The sequence below is a fragment of the Lipotes vexillifer genome, unplaced genomic scaffold, assembly GCF_000442215.2.
Source record: "Lipotes vexillifer unplaced genomic scaffold, Lipotes_vexillifer_v1.1 scaffold12, whole genome shotgun sequence".
Taxonomy (NCBI): Eukaryota; Metazoa; Chordata; class Mammalia; order Artiodactyla; family Lipotidae; genus Lipotes; species Lipotes vexillifer.
The window spans coordinates 2,702,288-2,717,447 of record NW_006796716.1 but is presented as its reverse complement, the minus strand read 5'-3'; the positions used below and the strand labels follow the sequence as shown (position 1 = coordinate 2,717,447).

The window sequence follows — 15,160 nt, the reverse complement described above, 5'->3', positions numbered from 1 at the left end:
GGGGGCCCTCCACGCAGGTCTCACTGGGGTGTCAGAGGGCAGGCAGGAGGTGCTAGGGCCCCCCGCCCCCAGGGGAAGGGTGCTCCTGAGAAGGGTGTGCACTTCTGAAGGCAGCACTGGTCCAGTCATTAGCTTCGGCCCGCGGGGAAAGGGAGGATCACGCCCACAGCCCCACGAGGGAAAAGGGAAACCCGTGGAGGCGGAGGAAGACACTGTCCGTGCCTCTAGTCACTGCCCGGCGCGGGGCAGCTCCCCACGTTCCCACCGGTTACACCAGGCGGGTTCCGCCGCTGTGCACCGCGACGCCCGGCTGCCGGGCCCCGAGCAGGTCCACACCTGGGCACCCTCGGCTGGCTTCACCCCTCCTGACAGCTTCATGCCGGGATCTGCACTCGGAACCCGATCTTTCACAGGCCAAGGAGTGGGTGATGGGGGCCCTTCTTGTTTCCGGTCTAAACCCCTTCCTCTGGAAGCAGAGAAATGCAGCCTGCAAACCAGGACCGAAGGAGCCAGGGTGGCCGTGCCTGGGTGAGCCCCCCGGGACTGCCCCCGAGTCTGCGGTCAACTCTACACAGCGCCCTCCTCGTGCCTCCGGGCATCCCTGCCCAAGCAAGAAGTTCCATCGTGCCCGCGGGCACCCACACAGTCTGCCCAGACACTGTCTGGAACTGACCTTCTCAGGATGGGCTCGTCCTGCAGAGATGAGTACGCGCACCCCATGGTTTCTTACTCTCAACTCTGGACTGAAGGGTAAAGGAAGCTTGCTGCTCTCCTGGAAACGGGCGGGGAGCCAGCAGCTAGCGAATCGGGCTCTGTCCATTCTCTACCAGTGCTGGCAGCGGGCAGACTGGCCCGCGGACACTGAACATCCTCCCGGACACCCTGGTCCTCTCGGAAGCCCTGCTGAGCCCCTGCCTGCCTCGGTCCCCGCAGCCTGGGAGAGCTGCTGCGTCTGGCGGCTCCAGCAGGGAGGAACCAGGACTCTGGGCTGGAACCTCCCGTGAGCCCCTGCGTCTGGCACACACCCCTCCTCCTTCTGTATGGACCGAGGGAAGGAGGAAACCTCTCCAACCCCGGCTCGGGTCTCCTTGGTAACTGTTTATATCAGAGCCCTTTCTCCCCACATCCTCCCCCTTTCCCATTAAAAAAAAAAAAAAAAAAAAAAAAAAAAGTGAGTCGTGCAGGCGGAACAAAGCTCCTCTGGACACTGGAAGGCGGTGGTGCAGGTTGCTATGGCAGGGCCGTTTCCCCATAAAGGGAGCGCAGCGAGCCTGCTGCCGGGGTGCCTCAGGATCATATTAAATTAGACCTGGTTCCCACCTCCCTCCCTACAGAAGAACTGTGGGTAACAGAGCCTAGGATGCTGGGTCCAGTCACCTGGGGGCAGAGCGCACTGTGGAACCAGCACATCTCGGCCTCCTGTCGCGCAGCGCGGGGAATGCCCAGCAAGGTGGGCACCGCATTCGCTGCTGAGACGTTTGCAAGTGAGGAGCCCCCTTCGAAGGCATCCAAGTACAAACGGCCCATCAGGAGAGGCCGCAGCCGACCCAGGCGCGGAGCCCAGAGACCCCGACGCTCCAGAATGGAGCACAAATGGTTCCAATTAGGGCTCTCTGCTCCCAAATTGGGAGCAGGAGTGTCTCTGGTTCAGGCTTCGGAAGTCAACTGCAGCCCGCCGGGTGGGGAAGCGAGAGGGAGGCTGGACAAAAGCACTGAGTCACTTGGACAGAGATGAACCACGATGGCTCAGCACGATTCATTTTGTTTCCAGTCCCAGGCTGGGCTCAGAAGGGTTATTCTGAAATTTAAATTTTCTGCAGAGCGGAACTGATTTCTTCTGAGACATCCCCCTGCCCTTGGCGACACACAGGGCAGTTGCTTTTGAATGGCTCCCTTCCAGAGCCTAGCGTGTGGCAACAAGTCCTTTGGTCCCCAGGGCAGCACAACGGGAGAGGGGACGAGAGCTGAGCAGGCGGCTGGACCGGGGCAGAGCCGGCCTGGAGCCTCGTGGCAGAAAGCTAATGGTTTGGAAGAGCTGCCTTTGGTGAAGACAAAGTGGTTCGCTGGAGCTTAAACAAAAAACAGCAGCTCTCTCCACTGACGGGGCCAGAAACGGGAACCAGCGCCAACGGAAGGCAGTGAGGACAGGTGGGAGCTTGAAGCAGGTGTGAGGCCACTGGTCAAAGACAAAAAAGGGAATAGGAACTACGACTTACTGAGTGCCTCCTGTACGCTTTCTATTTTCCTTCATTTAATTGTCCCCACCCTGTGAAGTGGCAAAGGATTCTACCCCACTTGGCAGCGGAGGGGAGTGAGGCTCCGGCCTGAAGCAGCAGCTCCAAGCCTGTGAAAGCCCAGGGCCCCCGCGGCTTCGCATCTGCTCCCACTGTGCAGAGCAAGGCTGCACCTCCCCTGGCCACCCCATCGGTCGGGATGCAGGACACAGCAGCCCCGTTCATACTTCACTGCCCTTCCCAGGGAGCCTCCTCCCTGTCACTTAGGGTGCTCCAATGCTCGAGGGGGCTGCTGTTCCCCTGGTGAACCCCCTACCCACACAGCCTTCAACACGTATTCACCGCCGTGCCTGTCGGGACTCCGCAACGTGCCGTGGCCCGGGTGGCCTGCCCTCTCTTGGGCCAGCTGGGTGCCAGGCAGGGCTAGTGCTACTGTGCAGAGACCGAAGCCCAAGAAACTTCTCAGGGGCACCCAGCCTGTCCAGGACAGAGGAAAAGCCACATCCTCTGACACTGGGATGACGTGGCTCTAGTCACAGACAATGTGGCCCTGAAAGGAGAGTGGGGTGGGAAGGGCGATGACGACAGGGCCGGGGCGGGGGGCTAGCAGGAGTGGCGGCAACGGCATGGGGAGTGAAATCCTGCTCTGGGGCTTATTCCTCCTCAGCCCTGGGTAAGTTACTCACCTCCCCCCGAATCGGCTTTGCCTCTTGTAAAACAGGGATGCAAGAATTAGTGTTAGAAAGCCTCAGCACACATCCTCTCTCTGGGCCACTGGCACTGCTGCTCTCTGTGCCCTGCTTGCCATCTGTACCGCGGGCCCTGGTCAGCGCCAATGCCTCTCGACGACCTTCCTCCAATCCACTCCAAACTGCATTCAGGAATGGCTGGTCTCAGGGCTGCCCTGGCACCAGCCCTCCCGTCGGCTCCCCGCGAGGGTCAGATAAAACCCCAAGGCCCTGTAGATCCATCCTCTGGCCTCTGCTCTATCTCAGTTCCCTTCATGACCCCTGACTCCCTTGGCGACTTACACCCAGGCTCTACCAAGACACGCCCTTCCCAGAGTAGGCCCTTCCTTCCTTGCCATGGGCTTCTGCACACGCAGCCCTGGCCCAGCTTCCTACTCAGCCTCCCAGACTCAGCTCGGGGGTCACCTCCATCCTGACATAGCCCCCTCCCCGGTGGTGCCCTGGGCTGTTCGAGCATCGCCACTGTACCATCCTCACGTGCCCCAACTGCATGTGAGCCCCCGAGGATGCCGCATGTCCCTGTGCCCTGGGGCCTGGCCCACAGAGATGGCGCCACCAGCACCGAGTGCCCTGGTAATAATGCCCAGAGAGGTCAGAAGGTCCAATGACACTCGGCTCTGCATCACTTTCCCAGACAGGCCACGTTCAAGGTTTTGGGCACTGGCTAGAACGGCAAAACTACCCCAGTCTCATCAAGGGACAGGAGAGGTCCCTTGGTGGTCAGGTGCTTGCAGGGCGGTGTGAATGTCCTGAGCCCACAGCCTCGTCATTTCCACGGATGCAGGACACTTCGGGCACTGTCCACCCTCCACAGCCACAGGGGCCTTTCCTTGCGCTCTTCTCTCTGTAAAACCCATTGGTGTTTCTATCGTCGTGCTCGGCAGAGCCAAGGACCCCTCTCTAGAAAGAGTGGCCCTGAGCTGGGTGTGGAAAAAGGAGATAAAGATGGATAGAGATGATGCCGGGTAGCCTTGACTCCTGGCTTTCCCGGCCTTTCTGGCGAGAGCAGGCCGTCAAACGAAGGTCACGGAGGAAAATGAGCTCTTTTGTGGCTTCTCAGAAGCAACCCCCAGTGGGATGCAGGCAGCAAAATTCTAGACTGTGGGAAACTCTGGGAAACAAATGATCTGGGTTCTTCAATGAAAATGCCGCGAGGGAATCACAGGGATGGAAGGAAGCCCACGGACTGAGAGAGACCTGACATTATGTTAAGGGGAAGCAGCCTGGCACCAGAGGCTGTGATGACATAACCCCGTTTGCATGACAGTCTGGAAAAGGCAAAACTACACGGACAAAAATCAGATTGGTGGTGGCCAGAGGTGGGCCTGGGGGGTGGCGACTGCAATGGGACCTGGGCGCGGTAGGGGAGGGGCGCTTTCTGGGGTGTGGAGTGTCCTGTATCTTGACTGCAACACTGGTTACACAACTGCACACACCTGTCAGGATGCATGAAACTGTACACTTTAAAAAGGTGAATTTTACTGCATATAAATTACACCTCAATAGACCTGACCACCGAAAGAGAGACTTAAAAGATTCGGTAGTCAACTGCAATGTGTGGGTTTAGATCCTGAAAAAAAAAAAAAAAAAAAAAAAAAAAGGTTAAAAAAAATTGATCAGTCACTCAGGGAGCTACGAACAATGCCGGCTGAGTACCCAATGATACTGAGACGTACTGTGAACTTACAGGGGTGGGAGGATAGCTCTGTGTTAGGTTTAAAAAGGGGAGTCCCTACATTTGAGAGGACTGAAATATTCTCGTAGTTCATATTTTCACATAATTTCATAGTAAATATTTCTAATTTCCTATGAAATCATATGATTTCTTTATTCATAATTCATATAATTATAGGATTAATTATGAAATTATATGCTTGCTTTAAGATAATCCAGCAACATGGGGAAGGGGAAGGAAGCAAGACTGGCCAGGAGCAGATAGTTGTTGAAACTGGGTGACAGGTGCAGGAGTTCCCTCTCCTATGCTCCATGCTTTGGTGTTTGCTTGAAGTGTTCCATAATAAAAAGCTTTGTTTTTCTTTAAAGCACTCAGGCGCTGCAAGTGAAGCAGACTGCAGGGGGGTGGGGGGCTGTGAGCAGAGCCAAGGAGGACAGCTAGGGCTGGCTGGGGGGCACAGGCTGTGGCGCAGGCCCCATCTAGAAGGGTGGCCCTGCTCAGCCTCAGCCCCTGCTGGCAGGTGTCACGGTGGGCTCCGTGGGGTCAGGTCCTCTGTTTTGTTTTGTTTTGTTTTCCCAAAAGAAGCTATAAGTGACTTTTATGTGGAATTGCCAGGGTTTTCAATGTTCTAATTTAAAAATTAAAAAAATTTGAACATAAGCCACACACGCAGACAGTGAACTAGTTTGCCTTAGAGGCAGACACACGTGCTGGTTTAGCGTTTACGAATTCAGCGGCCTTTCTCTTGAGTATCTTCACTCCGACAGGCCCTGCACAGAGCCAGGGACCCAGACAGGAATGGGATGCTCCCTCTGCATTACGGGAGACAGAAATAGAAACAAATTCCCACCCAGCCAGAGGGGTGTTGCATTACAGGCATAAACAAAGCTCCTGGGGCCACAGAGAGGCTCCCTGAGCTTCAGACTCCTCTGGGAGCCACCATCCCCCCCGGGGTTCCCTTCCATCAGGAGCTGCCCTGGCCCCGGTGCTCTGCCCAGAGGTACAAGCTGAGCAAGGGCTGAGGGGCCAGTGGGAGGAGAGATGAAAGAGCCACTTTTAAAATGATTATGATTAAGAGAATGCGCTGCTTGTAACTGCTCTTCTTTAACCAGTGTTTAATTGCTATTATAAACCATTCAAAAGACCTCCCCGGGGGATAAAATCATGTTCACTGATTAGAAGGCTCAATACTGGCAGATGCCAATTAATTTATAGATTCCACCCAATCTCAACTAAAATCCCAGAAGGTTTTTTTGTTTGTTTTGGTGGACTTTGACAAGCTGATTCTAAAAGGTATATGGAAATGCCCAGGACCCAAAAAAAGCCAAAAGAATCTTAAAAGAGAAGAACAAAGCTGGAGGACCTAGACTACCAGTCACCAAGTCAAGAGTTACTGTAAAATCATAGAAAGCAGAACATGTGGTACTGGCGAAAGGACAGAAAACAGATCAACAGAACAAGTAGTCTAGAAATCACCCCCAGCTACACGGTCACCTGATTTATATCTACAGGGATGCTTCAGTGCAGTGAGAAAAGAATAACCCTTTTCAATAAATGGTGCTGGGTCAAGTGGATGGATAACCACAGGAAAAAATGATTTTCGAAGTGCCTTGACAATTTGCTGATACCAAAATCAATTTCAGCTGGATGGCAGATCTAAGGATAAGAACTACAGGAGTGAAGCCTTTGGAAGAAAAAACAAAAGGAAAGCTTCTTGACCATAAGATAACAGTTCTTAAACTGAACACAAGAGCATTAGCCATAAAGGTGAAGGCCAACCAAAAGGTTGACAAACTGGGCCAGTTTAAGGCAACAACTTCTGATCACAAAAAGACACTAAGAAGAGAGTAAAAAGGCAACTTTACAGAAAGATATTAACAATACCTAGATATCTAACAGGGGACTCAGATCTAGAATATATAAAGAACTGTAACAAATCAACAAGAAGGCCAATAGCCCGACAGGAAAAAAATGGGCCAAGTCTTGAATGTACCGTCACAAAAGATACCTCAGTGGCCAACAGACATATGGAAAGGTCGCTGGACATCAGAGAAATGCAGTTAAAACAATTACCACCACATGCCCATTAGAATGGCTAAAATTTTATTTCACTTCATTTTAATTAAAAAAAATTTTTTTGGTTGCAACAGCTTGTGCGATCTTAGTTCCCTGACCAGGGATCAAACCTGGGCCCCTGACAGTGAAAGTATGGGGTCCTAACCACTGGACCACCAGGGAATTCCCTAGAATGGCTAAAATTTTTTAATTGACAAAAATAAGTGTTGGTGAGGATGGGCAGCAACTGAAGCCCCACATGCTGGGGGTGGGACTGGATGCTGGGAAACTGGCTATATCTAACAGAGCTGCACATGAGCCTTCCCTCTGACCCCCAACTCCACATCCAACACATACCCAACAGAGCTACGTCCACATGGGAACCACATCCACACGGGAACCACATCCACATGTACCAGGATGTTCCCTGCAGGACTGTTGGTAACAGTGCCCCAGGCTGGAAGCAATCTAAAGGGCCATCATGATGGGAATGAATAAATTACAGTTTATTCCCACAACAGAACGCTACGCAACAATGAGAACGAGAGAACTACGACTACACACGACGTGGAGAAATCTCAGAAAGAATGGCCAAATACTACATATCCCGGGACACAGACAACACTCGTCTATGTCACGAGGAGTCAGGAGAGTGGGTGACCTGGGGGTGGTGGGACTGGAGCGGGAAGCGGGGTCCTTTCTTACATGATTCTATCCGTTCTGTGACATATAAGCTGTGTGCGTGTGGTCTGTGTACTTTTACGTCTGCCTGTTACGTACTTCAGTACTTCAGTAAATAGTTTATGAAACAAGCCCAGGAGCCTCTTCCAGGACTGACCCTCCCTCTAAGCCCTCCCTGGGCTCCTGAGGTTCTGAAGCCAAATCCGGCCTGATGGCGAGGGCCCCAGAGGCCAGCATGCCTGGGAGATTCACCTGTGTACACAGGGACTCCTTCTGAATCCCCTGCACCTGTAAGTCCAGGGTCAGGGGGTTGCAGGTGTGTGTCCTGTGCTTGCTGCTCAGACACAATTGTTCCCACTGGCTTGGTTTTTAAAAAACATCCATGCCCCAAGGTTTGGACTCACCATCCCAGGTGGTGAAGGCCTGAAAAGGCCTTAAAAGACCAACTAGAAGCCACTGGGGGTTGTGGTGAGAACTCCTGATACAACCCTGGGCGCATACTGTCCCCACACTAATCACCCTCCACTGACCTGGTGGGGTAAGGGAGGCACCGTGCCATGGCCAAAACCACCTGTGTTCACTGAAAGTACAAGTGGGCAGGGACAACAGCGCGGGATTTCTAGCAGGAGGTGGTGGCCACATCTAGCTGGTGGCCCAGATGTATCAGCTGAGTGACCTCTCTGAGTCTCAGTTTTCTCATCTTTGAAATAGGGATATTAACTACCTCTTAAGAGACGGAAGGCAGCATGGCAAAGCGGGGAAAACAGGGGGTGTGGAGTTTGTAGATCTGGGTTCAAAAGGCAGCTCTGCTACTTGTGAGTTAGGTGGCCTCGGGCAAACTCCTCAATCACTAGTGCCTCAGTTTCCTCCTCTGCAAAATGGGGTAATAATGGTGTTCTTGGAGGGCTCTTGTAAGACTGGAGATGGTACTACTAATAAGAATAGGTACTTCCCTGGTGGCGCAGTGGTTAAGAATCCACCTGCCAATGCAGGGGACACGGGTTCGATCCCTGGTCCGGGAAGATCCCACGTGCCGCAGAGCAACTAAGCTCGTGAGCCACAACTACTGAGCCCACATGCCACAACTACTGAAGCCTGCACGCCCTAGAGCCTGTACTCTGCAGCAAGAGAAGCCACCGCAATGAGAAGCCCGTGCAACATAAATACATACCATTGGAGGGCTCCAGGACCTGGGCAAAGAGCTCGACGACGGTTTATGTCGTTTAATTTTTACAACCCTATATGGTAAGTTCTATTATTATCTCCAATTTACAGTTGAGGACACGGACTTCAAAAGATTAATGTCATATTAAGGGCAAATGTCATATGGCTAATACCTGGTAGAGTCAGGACTCAAACCTTCATTACCCAGCGTCAGGGCCTAGAACCAACCACTGCACTGTAACAGTTTCCCTGTACAGTGTACACGTAAGAACCCCTGGCCATGGGGTATTCAACATGATGTAATAAGGGATGAGAAGCGGATTTAAACATATAGGGTTACAATTTTAGGATTATGAAGAGGGAAATATCGCTTCAGCATCCTGGCAAAGAGAAACAATTAGAATCTACAAGATATGAGTCCAGGAGTTTTGTTTTAAATCCGTCTTGCAAGGCCAGAGATCTTTGGGACGGGGAGGCTGGTGGCCCCATGCTCCCCCGTGGCTCAGCCTCACTTGGGGATGGGGGTGGGGATACACCTCCATCCTACAGACAAGGAAACGCAGGGCTACTGTAAACTGGGCCCTGGACACTGGCCCCCTGATCCCGAGCGCCATATACCTTTTCAGCAAAACTACTTTGCCACACCAGGAACGGACCTGTCCAGTGCCGAGGGAACAGGCTGAACCCTGCTCACCTGCCCAGCCTCCCAGCTTCCCTCTGGCCCTCTGCTGACAAAGCCCTCGAAGCCTCGGGGTGTGGCCCTCCTCCAGCAGCACACCTTCCCGATCCCTCCAAGGGGAAATTCCTTCTTGGAGTCCCCAGAGCCTGTGTGTCCCGGCTGCCTGGCCTCTCCCTCCATCATGAGATAAGGCCGTCCCCCCGCACCGAGTGGGCACTGCTGTCGCAGAGGTCCTGATTAGATCGTGCACGCGAAAGCGTTTCACAGACCATTTTTCAAAAGTATCTTTCAATGTCCTGACTTCTTAGCCTCTTTAATGTAAAGGCCACCTTTGCATACTTGTAGCGCCCAGCGTAGTGCTTGGTACGAGATACTTTCTGACACAAACACTAAGCAGCTGCCTTGCGACAGGACCAGTGCTAGGTGACGTCATAAGCATCACCCACAAGAGCCCGGTGAGGGCAGGGTCACTGCCTTCATTTAGGGTTACTGACTCCGGGGAGGGGAGAGGGCCTGGAGGCTGAATTAATCCCCAATGGTCAATGATTTAATCAATTATGCCTACATAACAGAACCTCCATAAAAACCCAAAAGGATGGGGTTTGGAGAGTTTCGGGGCTGCCGAACACATGGAGGTGCTGGGAGGGTGGCACCCCAGAGGGGGCATGGAAGCTCTGTGCCCCTTCCCCACACCTTGCCCTACGCTGTTGACCTTTAATGCCCTGAGCCTCAGGTTACCTGTCTGTGCAAAGTGCCTTCTACTCTGAATGGTTCCTGTGAAGCCTGAATAAGAAACAGGTATCAAAGGACCCTGAACACTGTGCAGTGCAGTGTAAACGTAAGGGATTATGAAGGTGGATCCAAAGCAGAGTCCATCAATAAGGCAAAAACCCAAGACGCGGCCCAACACGATACGAGAGACCCTGCACCTCTCAGCCGGCTCGCTCCTGCGCAAGCACTGCTGGGATGGCAGAGCTGTGCTCTAGAGGGATCCTGAGTGAGCCACTTACGTGGTCTGAATTTTGGTGAACTCGGGGACTTCGTCTTCCTTCTTCCTGAAGAGGAACCAGTATGTCAGGAGACCCACGATGAGGGAGAACGCGATCACGTCCGTTGCGCTGAAAAGGGACGCCTCTTCAGCCGCCGAGTCAGATGCGGTGGCGCCAGCCTCCACCCTGGCGTCTGCCATGACGATCAAGAAGCTGCTGGGAGACAGAACGACAGACGTCAGCAGGCTCCATCTGAGGCCTGCTGGGAAGCCCTGTGAAGGCTCTGGTCTGGGGCTCACGCCCCAAGGGCTGCAGCAACTAGCAGAGCCTCGGGGCAGCAGCTGCAGCCTTGGACCAGGACTAAGAGAGCACGTGGCCTGCACGGTGCCTGCACAGCCCTGGGCATACCTGGGCGCAGACTACGGCTGGAACTAGGACTGGGTCCCCTGCGAACACAGAGCACGGAAGCCACAGCCTCCCTGCACCAGCATTCTCCAGCCCCACGAGGACACGGCAGAGGCACTCTGCTTCCACACGAGAGAGGGGCCGCTGCACAGCAAACCCTCTCCCCAGCTGTGTGGCAGGCCTGGGATGCCCCAAACCCTGCACATTCCAAAGGTCTTCAGGACTGGCCCTCGGATGGCTCGAGGAAATAACCCCTGAGGCCTCGGAATGTGCCGCCTGATAAGATGTCTCCATATACCTGAGACCCTGGGTCATGCACATAGCTTATGCTAATGATGTGATTTAGGGGAACACCTGGGGCTCTGAATCACATCATACTGGTGTCGCCTCTGGGGTGCTGGAGACTGAGGAGGTAAGCTTAGGCACTTGGGCGCCCGACGCCTCCAAGACTGACCCCCAATAAAAACCCTGGACACCAAGGCTCAAGTGGGCTTCCACACGTGGCTGCTGGGAGAATCAAGCACTGTTGTGTGACTCCACGGGCAGAGGACATCTGGAAGCTTCTGCCTGGATCCTGCTAGACTCTGTCCTATGGAGTCTTTCTTTTGCTGATTTCAGTCTGTTTCCCTCTGCCGTAATAAACCGTGACTGAGAGTAAAACAGCTTTTCTGAGTTCTGCAAGTCCTGGTGAATCACTGAGCCAGGGGGTGGTCTTTGGGACCCCAGCACACCAACCTACTTAGCTCCCTTGCAGGGTGCTCAACTGGTCCTTCCACCACTGAAACCTGGCGGTTATGTAGATATGAATCCACAAAGACCGAGGTGAGAGGACCTAAAACCCCAGCAGCGCGTTTCTGCCTCATCACCGAGGCTGGGCTCGGCTCTGGAATCGGCATTGTGCCCTATCACCGGGTGGGTGGCTCTCACTGTAACCACGGCTCCAGACTCGGTCGGGAATGCCTTAGTCACAGCTCGGCAACTCGGGCAATGGGAGATTACTTCACATCTGACTTCCCTTAGCTGTCACCGCCACCAGGAAGCCACAGGGTGGGCCCTGCAGCAGAGCACCCTGTCATCTGAGGGCTGGGCATCAGCCCTGCTGACCTGTGCAACCTGCCAGGAACAGGCCATTCAGGGCGGCCCTCAAGCCTGGCTCTTGGCTTCGTTATCAATCTGAGGGGCTTGCCTCATGCTGAGTTCCTGAGTCATCTCAGCTTACACCCTTTTGTGATATCTGACGTTAAAGGACAATCTTAATTCTAGTGCCCAGAGAGTACTGCTTATATTTAAGCATTAACTTATAAACACACTGAATATTTATTCAATGTCAGTCACATTTTTCTATCCAACCCTGGCGGTGGCACTGTCATCTAGCCCACAAGCCTACTGCCATGGAGAAGCAGAGGGGAGAAGACCTGTCCCACATGATCTCAGAGCCCGCCTGGAAGCCTGGGGGTTCTGGGCAGGGCTGATGTGCTGACTCTGGAGAGCCCCCAGCTGGCGCCCCTCACATCGCAGCAACGACCGCCCGCTCCCTGTCCGGCCACCTTTCTGATTCAGGCCGCCCGGCCCCCTTACTTTACCGAGGTGTGACTGATGCCCACCAAACGAAATGACTGTTTCTTGACACGTGCGCCAGTTGACCACAGCAATCAGAAGAGAAAGCGCAGCCCTGGACGAGGCGTCTAAAGCGACGGCGCGCAGAGCAAGGGGAGCTGCATGGTGGCCTTCCCACACGCCCGACCCTGCGAGAGGTGCCTAACAAGCTATTCTCCACACAGTAGCCAGAGGGAGCCTTTGAAAAAGTAAGTGAGACTCTGTCACCTCCCTAATCAAAACCCTCAAATGACTTCATGTCATACTCAGCACAAAATCTAACATCCTTAACGTGGTCAATTAGTCCCATTTGATCTCGCCCCTGGGTACCACTCCCACCCCGATTCTCACTGCTCTCCCCTTTCCTCACACTTCACGGTCACGCTGGACTCCTTACTACTCCTCAAGCCTCCGGGCCTGCTTGCGCCCCAGGGCCTTTGCACATGTTAATACAGCTGCCTGGACTCTCTTCTAGTTACCTGCAGGGTTCTCTCCCTCGCTTCATTCAGGTCTCCGCTCAGAGGTCACCATCTCAGAGAGACCTGGCCTCACTGTAGTGTCTTGTCACTCTCCCTGCCCTTCCTCCCTCACAGCCCTGATCACTACCTGACATTATATTATACGTTTTCCCCACTGGCCATCTCCCTGACTACAGGGTCAACCCACAAGGGCAGATAATGAGCATCAGGTATAGCAACTGAATAGAACTGTCCAATGAATGAGCATCAGATTCTAGAGTAGCTGGGCTGGCAAAGCGTGGCATACAATTATGGAGCGGTTTTAGATTCTGGAAAGCACAACACAGACACGTGATTACGATGCAGTTTGTGAGGCTATGTTCACTCTTCCCTCTCCCTCTGTCTCGAACACCTGACTTGCTGCTTCCTTCAGAATCCCAGGCCTCTCCCTTTGAGCTCAGAACCAGGACACCACAAATTCCTGCCCCACTGCAGAGATGACCAGGCGCTGCGCACAGGCAACGTGACTGACCCCCTGCAGCAGGCCCTCACCAGCATGCTGGACACGCCAGCACTCAGACCTGAGGTCTCCACAGACCTGAGAATGTCCCCAGCAGCTTTAACTCTGAGGTCAGACAGACAAAAGCTGCAGAAGGGCAGTGGAAAGGACCCTGGAGAGCATCTGATCTACAACTGGGAGTCGGAGGGTCCAAGGGGTAAGCAGCTCACCCAAGCGGCAAACTAGAAAGGAGCGCCAGCTTCCCTCACTACCCATTTAAGTGGGGAGACTGAGTGGACACGTGTATCTGTGTCAGAGGCACCTCTGTATCTGGCACATGGTGGGAAGGAAGGATTGGCAGGCTGGCAAGAAGGAAGTCAACCTGGGAGGAAAAACCTTCACCCTATGCTTCCCACTAGGATCGGAGCAGCGTGCATGGGGGCTGAAGCCGAGAGCAAGCTGTAAAACCATCATCGTCACGTTGAAGTGCACACAAACACGCCTACCCATCTCTCCAGCCGGTGTCACTGCATCCCTGCCCCAGGGCCCTTATATGTGCCTGGCATGCTCCCCCTCTACTTGCTTCCTATTCAGTCTTCAGACCTCGGCTCAACCGTCACTTCCGGGCGTCACACTTTCCTGGCACAGCGCTTGGCACATAATCTAGTGCTCCGTAACTCCCCGTGGAATGAATGAAAGGAGTCAGTGAATTCACTACAACACACAGAATGTAAAATTTGCATGAATCACTATGTGAAGCCTGCAGATTGAAAAGAACTTCGGGACTGGGAGTGTGCCTGTGTGGCAATCCTCCAGGACACAGGTTCCCAAACTTTCTCAGCTCATGGAATCCCTGACATTTCAGCGAAATTTTCATGGTATCCCTAGACCAAGAGAAATACCTAATCGTTCCATTTAGGAGTAGCTGGATCCAAACAACCCCTGAAAACCCAGCTTTGCAAAGACACAAAGTATCAAAAGGAATGCAGAAAATCAAAGGATTGTAGACAATCCCACATTGATACTGAGAATCACCCCAAGCTGCACCTACGGGGACAGATGTGGACTCTCCCTGAGCACCTCTGGGCGCCGGCTATGGTGCCTTGAGGCACCTCGGTACAGTCTGGGAAACAAGACTCTGTGACATAAAATCACTCTCTTCTGCTGTGTGAAATATTCTGATGGGAAAATTTTGACCACCCTGCTTGGTGAGTGTCCCTCCATTTCAGGTGTGGTAGGGTGACCATGAGACAGTCTGAGGTCCCCACAGGCCCTCCCAGGAGCCTCTGGGAGCTCTGTGTGATCTTTCTGCCCATTAATCATCCATTCTTTTACACTTAGTGGAAAGGAGGAACGCCAAACACTACAGAGCTCATGGGGCCAAAGGCAAGATTTGTCAGCAACAGAAAACAAACAAACCAACCCACAACGGCCGTGAGAAAATAGAGTACGTTCTTAACTAGACCAGGCTCTTGCCATGGCTCTGCCTCCAGCTGTGCAAATCCCTTACTTGGCAGTAGGCGTTCGTGTCCTCATCTGTAAGGTTAGGCACAGAAAAAGGGGGTACATCAAAAGACTAGCCAAGTAGGTCTCACCCACCCCAAATAGAGCAGGTCTGATTCGATCTTTTATTACAAAGTAGGTCTGTACATAAGTTTTCACTTTTATCATAAAGAGAATGTACATTCGGAAACGGGCATAGATAGATAGATACATAAGATAGAGAGACAGGGGCTATTCTTCCTGAATTTCACTGATTAGCCAGTTCCCACTGATGCTGAAGGTCAAAGGCAGCCACTCCAGTCCCCAGGCAGCCCGACACCCTGCAGAGCAGGGCGGACAAACTGCTGGTCGCCCAGGCCAAGAGCATGGTGGGAGCTTCGCCAGCTTCTGAAAGGGCAAACGAGGCAGGAACAGAAGTGCTCTTTCTCCATCGGACTGTTTACAACACCAGGGGCGTAAAATCACCCTCCAGG

The 15,160-nt window shown here is 53.3% G+C and overlaps 1 protein-coding gene across 1 annotated transcript in view; it reads right to left on the bottom strand.

Annotated features, from left to right (window-relative positions):
* The window catches only part of POR (cytochrome p450 oxidoreductase), a 28,412-nt gene extending 17,969 nt beyond the window's left edge, over positions 1-10,443 (bottom strand). Inside the window, exon 1 of the mRNA XM_007468797.1 lies at positions 10,248-10,443. Coding sequence (XP_007468859.1) covers positions 10,248-10,426 — 179 coding nt within the window. The 5' untranslated portion in view covers positions 10,427-10,443. The remainder of the gene's footprint in view (positions 1-10,247) is intronic.
* Between the last annotated feature and the right edge of the window lie 4,717 nt (positions 10,444-15,160).